The sequence below is a fragment of the Furipterus horrens genome, unplaced genomic scaffold, assembly GCF_987537825.1.
Source record: "Furipterus horrens unplaced genomic scaffold, mFurHor1.1.pri manual_scaffold_1, whole genome shotgun sequence".
NCBI lineage: Eukaryota > Metazoa > Chordata > Mammalia > Chiroptera > Furipteridae > Furipterus > Furipterus horrens.
This window is the reverse complement of record NW_028327171.1, coordinates 61,349,706-61,363,840: the sequence shown is the minus strand read 5'-3', so window position 1 is coordinate 61,363,840 and position 14,135 is coordinate 61,349,706. Positions and strand designations below refer to the sequence as shown.

The following is a 14,135-nucleotide window of genomic DNA, read 5'->3' as shown; positions in this document are numbered from 1 at the left end:
CAGCCTGGTGTGCATGCATGCCCAGAATGGATTTGGGGAGTAGGGCAGAACTTTATCCATCAAATATTTACTGAACATTCACCATGATCCAGGCACCATTGACAAAGCAGGCACAGAGCTGTGGGTAAGAGTAGCAAGGTTCCTACCCTCTTGAAGCTTGTATTTCAGTGGCAAAAGCAAGACCATCAAGTTAAGAGAAAAATATCAAATTTTAAATAGAAGTAAGAACTATGAAGAAAAAGAAAGCAGGATTAAGGGGATAGGGAATGATGTGGCAAAGTGGAGGCTATTTTAGAAAGCCCGAAAGAATAAGGTGGGGGCTATTTTAGATAGCCAGAAAAGGAGACAACATTTGAGCAGAGACCTGAAGAAAGAGAGGGGAAGTTTTGTTGTGAGCTTCTCAAAGTAGATTTAGGTGACAGATGATCTCAGCCTGAAATAGGGTGGAGTTGGTTGAGATGAAGACAAGGAAACAGAAGTCCTAAACATTTCTGAGATAAACTAGTCATGCCTCAGTGATGATACAGTTGTAGAGCATGAGAAAAAGGAAGGATGAAGAACAACTCTGAAGTTTCTAGCTTAGGTGTAAGGAAGATAGTGGTGCCACCCACGGAGGCACAGAATGCAGGAGGAAAAGCAGGTCGGGAATGAAAGCTAATGAGTTGTCTTCTATAACAACATGAAGGTAGTACAATCCCTTGGATGGCAATGTCCTCATCAGGAGGAATATGGAGCTGAGGCCCGGGGGAGATTGGGACTTGGGAGTGAGTGGCTCGTGGGTGGTCAGTGAAGCCTTTAGTGTCACTGAGATTGCCTGTTAGTCAACCAACAAGTATTTAGTGAGCACTTACCAAGTGCCAAGCTGTGTGACAAGTCCTGAAGGAACTTTCTTTTTAGTAGGGGCATGGAAAAAAAATCTCTAAACAAGTAAAATGATTCCAAGTACTGATGATAAAGGATATGAAGAAGTTAAAATAAAGTCATGGGATAAACAGTATTTGAGGGGAGGAGGCAGTGGGTGACCAAGATTGCTTTAGCTGTGGTGGCTGAGAAGGTCACCTGAGAGGACATGTTGCCTGAATTGAAAATTGAATAAGAATAGCAGTCTTCTGTGAGAATTGGGATAAAGACCCTTTGAAGCAGAAGAAATGATAAATCTTTACGTCCTGAGAGGGGAGTGGACTTGGTGTGTCTCAAGGACAGCTGAAAAGTCAAAGTGTCCAGGACAGAATAAGTGAGGCAGGCTGAATGGAGGGAGGGGAGAGAGGGCAGGGTGGTCCGATTGTGTGTTATCCCAAGGAATGTGGAGAGTGAGCAATCAAAAGACCAAGGAAAGGAAGTGTCTTGGAAAAAATTTGCCTGCAGAGCAAAGGGAATGTGGTGTCACAGGATCAGGAGAGGGTAAATCTCGGAGGAGCAGGTGATAAATCCTGCAGCAGCAGGGAACATAGCAGAGAAAGGCTCCCACTTTGTGAAACACAGAGCAAAGGGGTCATTCAACTCCACCCACAGCCCATTCATAAACTAATGGCCTGGCCCAAGAAGCAAGTCCACCTGTTTGCCACATTTTCTTTCATTTCCTCTTGCAACATAACAGCTTCAGTTTTACACAGTGATGTACAGTATACACCATCATAGAATCAGTATCTACAGGACTGTTTGAAGATAGCTGCAGAAAATATTTCAGCATCATATGCAATCACTGTGCAGGCCTCAGCTAAAAATAACCTCTGTCTACTTATTCCAGGGTTACCTTTCATTTGGCATCTAATTCATGCATCTCTTTGGGGAAATCTATCTTTAGAAGTTTTATGAATTACCAAGCCACAGTAAGGGACTGCACTATAAACTGCCTCTCTTGATCCACAGGCACAACTCTTCGCTTGGACGTCTGGGATGGATGGAAGGAATTTCTGATGAGCTGTCTCCTCGGACAAAAACTTAAAGTCCAACGCTATTTATCAAATGAAAAACCAGTACTTAAGTATGGAGATAAAGCAAATACTAAATTAATTTAAGTGATTTTTACTAAATTCCCATAGGACCTGTTGTCTGCAATTCACTCCACAGCTGGTGTGCTGCTTTTCCATGCCAGTTCCACTTAGAATGTCTCAACCAGACATCATTATTGAGAAATTTGCTGGAATAATGCAGCAGGGATGCCAGCAGCGCTGACAGCCTTTGGGGATCGATTGCAGTCTGGGTAGATGTTTCTCAGGAAACACAACTATTTCAATGGATGACCAGTTTGGTTTGGTATCAGACTTTTACATCTCTTTTTAAAGCCATTGGAATAAGTATCTTGTCACTCTCACATTTAATTATATTATTTATCCTCACCCAAGGACATGCTTAATGATTTTTAGAGAAAAGGGAAGAGGGGAGGGAGAGAGAGAGGGAGAGAAGCATCAATGTGAGAGAGAAACATTGATGGGTTACCTCTTGTACGCTGCCACCCAGGGACAGAACCTGCAACCTAGGCATGTGCCCTGACCAGGAATCAAACCTGCGACTTTCAGTTTACAAGATGATGCTCCAAACAACTGAGCCACACTGGCCAGGGCACATTCAATTATTCTTAAAAACAAAACAAAACAAAACCCACTATTTGCTAATTGATTAGCTGAGAGCATTGGCAGCCTCCTCCTAAGCTCCCATGTAACTTTTCAAACTGCACTTAATAAACATTCATACATTTGCAGTACATAAAGTAGAGCATGTGTGGCTAGGGCAGTGGAGGTGGGTAGGTTCAGAGAAGCAGGTGAACATTTTAATGTATTTCTGCAGCTTCCCAAGTGCTACATTACCCTTCCATTTTAAAATCAGTGTTACTGTATTTTAGAACAGTGCCCCCTTGTGGGTGATTTAATTAGGCTTCACAGAAGCCCGCATACCCATCAGCAGCTCTAAGGGCTCTGTGAAGGTGATAGATTGGAAGCCACCTCCTGCAAGTTTATAAAATATTCAAATATTTAGAATTAATTTCTATTTGGGGATAGTCATAATTCTCTTTTCATGCTCTAAATCCAAAGGAATAGCTGTGTGCATATTTATTGAGTACTTTGTTGCAGACACTATATTTATTACCTAACTTTATACTTTTATATACATAACATAAAATTTACCATCTTAACCTTTTTAGGTATACAATTCAGTAATGTTAAATATATATATGTATATATATATATATACATATATATATATATAGCCCTGGCTGGTTTGGCTCAGTGGATTGAGCGTCGGCCTGCGAGCTAAGTGTCGCTGGTTCGATCTTCCAGTCAGGGCACATCAGAGAAGGAAAACTCTGACTCCAAAAAACCTCCGCTGCCTTGCGGCATACCTCTTCAGGGGAAAGGCTAAGGGAGTAAACCCCGACAGAAAATCCGGAGCCGGAGTCCCTAAGGCGGTTTGACGTTGTAGTCAACACCGGCAACTCCTGCGGCGCACCTGAAGCCAAGCTGTATTGACTCCGTCTTTCCCTTGGACCCTTCAGCTGCGAAGAGAGGGGGGGTCTGCTGCTTGGGCAACAGCAGACCCTCCATATCACCCTGCCCAGGCTCTGTAGCTTCAGCTTCACTGGAGAAGACACTCCAGCGTCATCGCAAGATGTCGATTCAACACGGGAGGAGACAGATACCGTGTCACTCCCGAGTCGGACTGCACAGCCATTCTCGGCAGTGCAGATAGACTCTTAGGAAGCTACACCATCGTCTCTCGAGACGGACGGCTGCCGACGACGACGATACTTTTATAAGGTAGACACTCTTTTATCTTGTTTTATGGATGAGAAACTGATATTAGAAAATCTGCCCATTTTCACACAGCTAACAAGATCACAACTGTGTATTGGATCCTCTTAACAACTGAACTCAAGGGCTCATGTACTTAACCACCTCCACTTCACTTAATACTTAAATAAAATCTCAGAGAATATAAATGATCACACTGAAAAGCTCCTTTTATTCCTCTGCCTAATTAACAAATATCTATTGGACATTTTCTCTATATTACACAAGATCCTATGAATGTAGCAATAAACAAGGTATATAGTCCATGCTTCCAGTAGGGAAAACAGAAAACAAGTAACCAATTCCTGAAGAAGTGGAATTGCCAAATGTTTGGGAGTACAAACTCCAAGGCCCATCCGCCTAGGTTCAAAGCCCCACCCTCACTGTTTAGTTGTGTAAACCTGGGCAAATTAGATAGTCAGCCTGTACCTCGGTATCCTCTTGTATAAAATGGAAGCGATAAAAGTACTGTTTTAGAGATTAAATTACCCAGTCATCACAAAGACCTTAGCTGCCTGGCATATAGCAAGCATGATATATATGTTAGGTGTTGCTATCATTCAGTGTGAAAAGTGTTATGACATGGGCACAGTGCAAGTAGATATGGGAATACACTCTGTGGAGAACTAACCAGGCTCAGGGGATCATCCTGAGAAACAGAATTAAAACTGAGACCTGAAGAGTTAGTACTCAGATAAATGGTAGGGAGAGGGAAAACAAAAACAAAAACAAAAGACATATTCCAAAGCTGAGGCAACCACATGTACAAAGACCAGGGCAAGGGAATGGATTTTCAAGGAAGTCAAAGAAATTCCACATGGTAGATCATAGAATGAGAGGGAGTTAGTAGCCAGAGGCTGAAACAATACAAAGAGGCCAGTTCATGCAGGCCCCACAGGAACATAAAGGAGTTTGAATTCTATAATTCAAGTGTTCGGAAGACACTGAAGGTAGGCTCCAGTGTGAGAGATAGCAGGCAGGGAGACAGGGAGATAGTGAAGAGAAGATGGTGGCCTGACCTAGGTTAAGGACTCAGGATAGGCTGTGAAAAGATACATTGAGAAAGCAGGATCAACTAGCCTCAGTAACAGGAATACCTTTAGTTCCCACAACATGAGTGCTAGGGATAAAAGCGAAGGCTAGTTAGTCCATCCAAGAGAGGCTCTTCTCCCCAAATCAAGAAAACTAATAAAATTCAGACATGCTGATTGCATTAGTGACTTTTAAAAGAAATTGATGTATGAACCAAAACACTCATGAATTAATGTATAACTCTAATTAACATCTTAACTGTCAGAGAGTCCTAAAGACCCCTATGTTTTGGGCAAACCATCTACCTCACACAGAAAAATGACTTGGGAAGCCACCTACACAACAAAAGATGGTGTGGTGAGCATGCAGTCAGACACAGGAGAGTTAGTTACATGCAGCATATTTTAGATGATACCAGGCTCGCTTCCCTCCATCTCTGCAACGGGGTCAGATAGCCCTGCCCAAGTATATTCTGGACAATACCTGGAGGGACCCTGTCTAGGTTTCCTTCCCTAATTCTTTCTCTGAACAGCCTTCCCCCATCATTCAACTTATGCCTTATGAGGTCCTGGAAGATAGTAAAAAGGCCAGTGTGCCTCCAATACAGTGAAATAAAGGGGCACTGGTGGGAAGTGGGGCAGGAGGGGGAAGCAGGGCCAGGTGATGAGGGGCTTTATAGGCCAAGGTGAGGAGTTAGAATTTCAGTTGCAGTGGGAAGCTATTGGAGGGTTTGGAACAGAGGACAGGAAACCTCTGGTTTATAGAATAACAAGATCATTGAGCACAGTGTACAGTGTGAAGAAAAGCCTGAAGGGAGATAAATGGAGGTAGGAGCCCAACTAGGAACACAGAGTGGTGCTGGCGTGGGGTGAGAGGGCACCTAGTGCTTAGATCAGATAGCAGTAGAGACTTCGAGAAGCCAGAAAACAAGGACTGTTAGAAATGACAAAACAAACATACACAACTTTCACATTTCTAAAATGTGCTAAATTTCTTCCAATACTTTCCCAGTTGATACAAAGCTTGATATTTCTCCTGAGCATTTAACTTTCGTAAAAGAGAAAACTGCTCCAAGGAAATCAGTTTGAATTATTTACATGTGCATAGTGGGATAATGTGTATAAGCAGGACCTCTGCAGTTGAACCTGTATATTACTATATATGCCTTTTCCGAAAACATTTTGGGTAAAAGCTGGAAGCAACAAAAATTTTAACTCGAATGTTCCATGGGCATTTAGTGTAACTGCATTTGTCTATTTGCTGACTTACTAAACACCCCCATTTCTACTTGTTTCACTCATTCAGGTATCAGAAAAGGGTGGCCCTGTACATCGCTGCCTTTTATGGCTACATTGAGCTCACTGAATGGGCCCTGAAGCAGGGTGTACAGCCCAACGAGGCGGTTGGCGTCCACCCTTACCGAGCATGGTGCCATGAAGCCCTGCATGCAGATGTCTCTAAATGTCCCATTCATGCAGCTGCAGAAGCAGGCCAGCTGCTGATTCTGAAGGCCTTTGTCAACTGTAGTGTGCTGTGCCTAGAATGCAGAAATGCAGCAGGACAAGCTCCCCTGACCATTGCGCTCAAACACAAGCATAAAGACTGTGTATTATATTTACTTAGTAAAATGTGGTCCACAGTTTCTTTTCCGAAAATTTCAGTCCCCATGAAGATCTATATTAAAATAAAACAATGGGTACTCAAGGCTCAGAGTCACAACCTTAATAAAAGACAGCTGTGTGGATCAAGGGTCCTTGGGGCAAAAGTTGGAGACACTGTAATGGTAGATGGTTTCAGCAAACCAAAAATGACCTCCAAGAGCTGGCATAAGGCTGAGAACAAGGACTCACAAAGCACTGTGGTCAAGTTACCGCCTCTCAGGGAACAAACTGCAAGCAGGAAACCTGTCAATCCTTTGGTTATTTCACAGGATACAAGAAAGCAAACACTCAAATTTCTTCCACTGATAAATACAAATACATTCTCTGAATTACAAAGACAACGACAAAATTGGAAAAATATTATTGTCATGAATAGGAAAAAAGAAAAGTTCATAAAAAATGCATATCTCCCCCAAATCCTACTCCCTCCAGTTTCAAGAGTGGGCTATTCTCACCCATCTTTTTACTATGCAACACCCAGTGCTGACTTCTTACTCAGATCCTCCTTCGCATCTTTCTCTGAGCACAGTGGGAGAACTCCAAGAGAAAATGCCATCTACTGCTTGGCTGTGGCCAGGTAATGTTTTTTACTTACATATTTATTAAATTTATTAGGGTGACATTGGTTAATATAAATGTTTTCTCTCTAAACATATGGGGGCAAACCTTTAAAAGGACAGATCTAGAGGCAGGGAATGGTCCATGAAGCCTTACCATGCTGCATAGTATAATACAGGGTGTTTCAATGCATCAGTGCCTGGCTTCAAGGACCTCATCTTCGCCTCTTGTCTAGAACAAAACAAACAGATTTTATTGGCCAATCCAGTCTGTGTAGTGCTTTACTCCTCAAGGTTTCAGGAAGAAAAGGGACACAGTTAAAAGAATTGTATCAGTTAACAAAGTCCATTGTTTATTTTTTAAAAACTAATAAATTTTTTCACTGAAATGTTGAAGGGAGACATCAAAAGTGTCATGGAAGACTGGATGGTGATTAAAGTGAAAGGGGAAAAAAAAAGAAACAACTGAACCATAAAGACTTCAGTTGACTTTCTGGGTAAGATATACAAGTTGTAGAAGATCTATATTGGATGGGGTGATAGAATTGACATTAATATTTAAGATAAGTTTTTAAAATTCATGTATTATCACATTTAAAGACATAAAAAAGTATATTTGAGGTGGACTTTTCAGACACATTCATTTCATAAGATAAAATTTTATATACTGGTCATGAGATTTCACTGAAAATACAACTCTGATCAAATCTCAGGTTTCATTCATTACATATGAGGTATTATTGGGTGTCAGTATTAGAGCAGAAATATGGATTTGTGAGTGGTTTTTTTCCTTACTCAATTTATAAGAAGGAAAGAAAAAAACAAAGCTGAATTGTTTTAGTTGCCTTTCTATGTTGGTCTTTATTTCAGCTCTACTTTATTTCAGCTAGGTTATTGCTACCTAGTGGCAAGAATAATCTGGGCTACAACAGTTGGCACAATTTAGAACAATGACAGTAAATAAACTACGTAATATCTTCAATCTGTGTAATTTGTGAGGTATCTCTGAGTAGAATGCAGAAAAAAGAGATAATCTAAAATTCTGTAAAAAGACTAGAAAATCATTAATTGAAAAAATTATACATCCCATCTTAAAATCAGGCTGTAAACATATGAAAGGAAATATTGGTTAGTTTTATCAACAGATGCACATTAAAAATGAGCTTATTTTCTTATTGCGTGTCAATTACACCTAAATAAAATTGGGGGGGAAATGAGCTTATTTTTCAAGCATCCAATAAGTGTTTATTATGGCCCAGTGCAATGCTAGGTAGAATGGAAATGTGCAAATGCATCTGTATTTAAGGTCGGCATGTGTGTGGTTTGGGGGGAGAAAGGTCACCAGTGTCTATTGTGTGGAGTGCTTTCTTGGGGAGGAATTGGGTTTCAAAATATATAGCAAAATGCATAAGGAGTGTTAATCCCACATTTATGGCTCATTTTGTATACATCTATGTAATAGCTACTCAGATCAGATGCAAAGTATTTCCAGCACCCAAAAAAGTTCCCTCATGCCCCTTGCCAGCAAATAACCTTTCCCAGATATGACCATTATTCTGATCCCCATCAGTGAGATTAGGTTTGCATGTTCTTAAATTTTATATAAAGGGCATCATATGGTATATGCCTTCTATGTGTGGCTTTTTGCTCAACATATTGCCTATGGGATTCATCCATGTTTTTGCATGTATTGATTTTTTTTATTTCTATACAGTATTCCATACCTTTTTTTATCTGTTCACCTATTGATGGGCATTTTGGTTGTTTCTAATTTGAGGCTATTTAAATAAAACTGTATAATTATTTGTGTATCTAAGGTTTGTTGGACATTTGCATTCATTTCACTTGACTATATATACCTAGAAATGGAATTGGTAGGTCACGGGGTAAGTTTATTTTTAGTAAACAGTTCCAAACATTTTCCAAAGAGGTTGTACTAGCATGTTGTTTTTGTAGGTATATTTCATAAAATTGAAATTATCAAGGAAAACAATTTCAAGGTTGAGAAAGGAATTTTTGGGGGAAACACTGTGTTAAAGAAAGAGGTTAGCAAGCTCTGTCTGCTGTGGTTCAGTGGGTTGAGTGCTGGCCTGCAAACTGAAAGGTTGCCAGTTTGATTCCCAATCAGGGCATATGCTTGGGTTATGGGCCGGGTCCCTAGTTGGTGGTGTGTGAGAGGCAACCATATATGTTTCTCTCCCACATCAGACGTTTCTCCCCCTCTCTCTCCCTCCTTTCCCTTCTCTCTAAAAAATAAATGAAATCTTTTGAAAAGGGAGGTTAGAAAAGTGGGGGAAAACAGAAACATCTGCAATAGTATCAAAAATAAAAAATAACAGAAAGGAAGGAAAGAAGGAGGAAATAAAGAGGTTGGTGCAGTGCACTTCCTCTGGTGGAGTTACTCCTAGCAAATCTTTCCAACTTTGCTGTTTCTCTTTTTCTCTTTCCTCTATTTGCACTCTCTACTTCCTTCCCATCTCTTTTCTCCCTTTTCCACTGCATCTTTCCAAGGATCTGTCCCACGTTCCTCTGTTGGTGGGCTGTGAACAGAAAGGAGGGACCTGTAATCTTCATGACCCTGTGCAGCTCTTTTTGGTCTGGTCTATGCCCCTGACAAAAAGTTATGAAAGCACCTATGTTTACCTGAAACCACCTGTCAAGCCAGGGAGAGGTGGATATAGTTATACTACCCTTTTCTCCTTGAACTGGGAACTCCAATGCTGAAAAGAAACACTGAGATTCAGTTAGGTGGTTGGGCTGATGGCCCAGTTAGTGATTATTAACAGTTATCCATTCAACAAATATATATTGAGCTGTGATACAGTAGTAGGAAGATTTCTCAGGAAACTGCAAGTCCTGTTTTTAAGAAATTCCTCAGTTTTTGGCAAACCAGGACAGGTGGTCACGCTATACAAGCGTGAACCACAGATACAGTCCTGCACTTGTGAAGCAAACTACTCAGTAGGAAGAAGAGGCACTTGGAGGAAGAGGTTCTCTGACCTCCCTAAGAAAATGTCTGGCCCTGGCTGGTGTGGCTCAGTGGACTAAGTGCCAGTCTGCAAACCAAAAGGTTGCCGGTTCGATTCCCTGTCAAGACACATGCCTGGGTTGTGGTCCAGGTCCCTGGTTGGGAGTGTGCTAGAGGCAATTGACCCAATGTAGCTCTCACACATCAATGATTCTCTCCCTCTCTTCCACGCCCTCAAATAAATAAATAAATAAATAAACAAATGTCTGAACTGAATTCTGAAGGACAAGTAAGGGTTAACCAGGTGAAGGAGGAGTGGAAAGAGAGTGCTCTGGACTTTAATTAAAGACTTAAATATCAGACTCAAAACCATAAGAATCCTAGAAGAAAATATAGGCAGTAAAATCTCAGATGTTTCTCGTAGCAATATTTTTTCTGATATATCTTCTTGGCAAGGAAAACAAAAGAAAAAAAAACAAATTGGAGCTACATCAAACTATAAAATTTTTTTGTACACCAAAGGAAACCATCAACAAAATGAAGAGAGAACCCACTGAATGAGAGAACATGTTTGCCAATGATATATCTGATAAGGGGTTAATATACAAAATATAAAGGACCGATAAAACTCAACACCAAAAACCCAAAAAATCCAGTTTAAAAATGGGCAAAGGACCTGAAGAAACGCTTCTTCAAAGAGGACATACAGATGGCTAATAGACATATGAAAAGATGTTCAACATCACTAATCATCAGAGAAATGCAAATTAAGACCACAATGAGATATAACCTCATACTTATCAAAATGACTATCATCAATTAATCAAGAACAACAACAACAAAAACTAGTGTTGATGCTCTGGCCAGTGTGGCTCAGTTGGTTGCAGCATTATCTCTTATACCAAATGGTTGGGGGTTCCATTCCTGGTCAGGGCACAAACCTAGGTTTTGGGTTCGATGGTCAGTCAGGGCCAGTATGGGAGGCAATCAATCAATGTCTCTCTGTCTCTCACATTAATGTTTCTCTTTCTCTCCTTCTCTTCCTCACTCTTCCTCTCTCTGAAATCAATAAACATATTTTAAAAAATTAGAAAACAAGTGTTGGTGCCCTGGCTGGTGTGGGTCAATGGATTGAGTGCTGGCCAGCAAACTAAAGGGTCTCCAGTTCGATTCCCCATGAGGGCAGATACTTGGGTTGGGGGCTGGATCCCCGGTTGGGGGTGTGGAGACGAAACCACACATTGATGTTTCTCTCCCTCCCTCCCCTTCTCTCTAAAAATAAATAAAATAAAAAATTTAAAAAACAAAATAGATGTTGCCAAAGATGTGGAGAAAAGGGAACCCTCATGCAGTGTTGGTTGCAATGCAGATTGGTACAGTCTGGAAAGCAGAATGGAGTTACCTCAAAAAATTAAAAATGGAACTGCCTTATGACCCAGTGATTCCACTTTTGGGAATTTATCTGAAGAAACCTGAAATATCAATTCAAAAGAATATAAGCACCCCTATCTTCATTGCAGCATTATTTACAATAGCCAAGATTTGGAAGCAGCCCAAGTGTCCATCAGTAGATGAGTGGATAAAACAACTATGGTACATTTACAATGGAATACTACTCAACTGTAAAAAGGAAGAAAACTTTATCCTTTGCAACAGCTTGGATGAATCTGGAGAACATTATGCTAAGTGAAATAAGAGAGTCAGAGAAAGACAAATACCATATGATTTCACTTATGTGGAATCTAATGCACAAACTGAACTAACAAGCAAAATAGGAACAGACTCATAGATAGAGAGCAGGCTGACAGCTCTGGGGTAGTTGGTTGGGATGGAGGAATTGAGCAAAAAAGAAAAAGGACTCATGGACACGGTCAACAATATGGTGATTTCAGGGAGGAGGGGGTGGGTGGCGATGGAAGAGGGTATGGGGGGATAAATGATAATGAAAAAAATGCAATTAAAAAATAAGTAAATATGGAACTACCTTATGCTCTAGTGAATCCACTTCTGGGAATATATCCTAAGAAACGCAAGACAATAATTCAAAAGAATATATGCACCCCTATGTGCATTATTTACAGTAGCCAAATGTGGAAGCAGCTCTAGTGCCCATTAACAGATGAGTGGATAAAAAAGCTGTGGTATATTTACATAATGGAATACTACTCAGTCATAAAAAATAAGGAAATATGCAACATAAAATAAGCCAATCAGAGAAAGACAAGTACCATATGATTTCACTTGTATGTGGAATCTAATGAACAAAATAAACTAACAAAATAGAAACTGATACAGAGAACAGACTGAGAGCTGTCGGAGGGTAGGGACTTGTAGGCTGGGTGAATAAGGTGAAGGGATTAAGCAATGAAAAAGACCCTCATAGACAGAGGCAACAGTACAATGATTACCAGAGGAAAAGGTGGTTGGGGAGAGGTAGAAGAGGGTAAAGGGGGGGATAAATGCTGATGGAAGGACACTTGACTTGGTGTGGTGAACACAATACAATATAGATGATATACTGTAGAAATGTACACCTGAAACCTACATAATTTTATAAACTGTCAACCCAATAAATCCAATGAAAAAATTTAAAAAATAAAAGCTTGAACTTTTTTAGTGATAAATAAATAAATAAATAAATAAATAAATAAATAAAGTCTTGGTTTCTTACAGTGCTTTTAAAGAGAAACGATGGCTTCAGCAGCTAGAAATAGCAAGAGTCCTAGCCAAAAAGAGCATTTCTAATCTGACTACCCAAGGAGGACTGAGAGCATGTGAAAATCTGGTGGAAACTGCACTTTGAAAAGTCATGACAACCCCAGTTTGGGTGAAGAACTGGTCAAATACAACCTCCAGTTCCAATGTTAACATATCTAACAACATTTCTAATGCTATAATTTCTAACCAAAGTTCTAATGCTACATAACTATGAACAGAATATTTCATGTTGAACACCATGTTTTCTTGAACTTTATCACCATAAATGAAAATCTAGGGCATTTGCTTTTGCATAAAGAGTCTGAGGAATAATTCATACGAAACTGAGTATAGTAGTTGCCTCCAAGTTACGAAAACTGAGAGGATTAGAAACAAGAACAGAAATAAGAATTTTTACTGTTTCTTTTTTACATTCAGGGTTTGTTTGAAAAATTTTTCAATCATATGAAGGCAGTACATAGTTTTAAAAAATAAACTTAAAAAAATTCTATGTAGGGACAGTTCCTAGGAGAGTTACAAATACCACTTAAGTCTAGTACTGGTCTCAGACACCTTTTGAACACCTGCTAAAACATAGTTTCTATTAACTGTCTTAATTGAGGTGAAGTTTACATACAGAAGGTTGCATGTAAAGTTTACACATAGTGATCCTACATGTAAAATTCAATGACTTTGACAGATATATGCACCTGGACAACCAATATCCCAATCAAGATATAGAATAATTCCATTACCCCAATAAGTTTCTTTAAACATTTATCCAAGTCTATCTCAACCCCTAATAAGCAACCACGATTCTGATTTCTATCTCCATAGATAAACTGTCCCAATCAAAGGAATCATATAAGTGCTCATCTTATTTTGCTCAACTTAATATTTTGAGATTTATTAATATTGTTAAATGTTTTAGTAGGACATTCTTTTTTCATTACTGATTAGTATGCCATCATATGGAGGCACTATGATTTATCTGTTCAACAATATGGACCTTTGGGTTGCTTCAGGTTAGGGGATATTACTTATAAAGCTGCTGTGAACATTATTGTAAAAAGTCTTTTTCTGGACATATGTCTTCATTGATTTTGGTCAAATACCTAGGGGTAGAATTCTTGAATAATAGGGTAAATATACATTTAACATTATAAGAAAGTGTTTAACAGTTCTCCATGGTGGTTTTATGATTTTACACTTTTACTAACAATGTACAACTGTTCTGGTTGCCTCACATGCTGTCAATTTGGTGTCTTCAGTGTTTTTGATTTTTAGTTATTCTGGTGGGTTTGAAATGACATCTCATTGTGGTTTTAATGTGTATTTTCCTGATGTCTAATGATAGTGAATGCTTTTTCATGTGCTTATTGCCTTTTGTATATTCTCTTTTGTGAAGTGTAAATATATGCTTTTAGAAACT

The 14,135-nt window shown here is 39.6% G+C and overlaps 1 protein-coding gene across 1 annotated transcript in view; it reads left to right on the top strand.

Annotated features, from left to right (window-relative positions):
- The window catches only part of ANKUB1 (ankyrin repeat and ubiquitin domain containing 1), a 37,097-nt gene extending 24,288 nt beyond the window's left edge, over positions 1-12,809 (top strand). The window contains exons 4-6 of the mRNA XM_090286128.1: positions 1,870-1,984; positions 6,126-7,058; positions 12,680-12,809. Coding sequence (XP_090142254.1) covers positions 1,870-1,984; positions 6,126-7,058; positions 12,680-12,809 — 1,178 coding nt within the window. The remainder of the gene's footprint in view (positions 1-1,869; positions 1,985-6,125; positions 7,059-12,679) is intronic.
- The last annotated feature ends 1,326 nt before the right edge of the window (positions 12,810-14,135 follow it).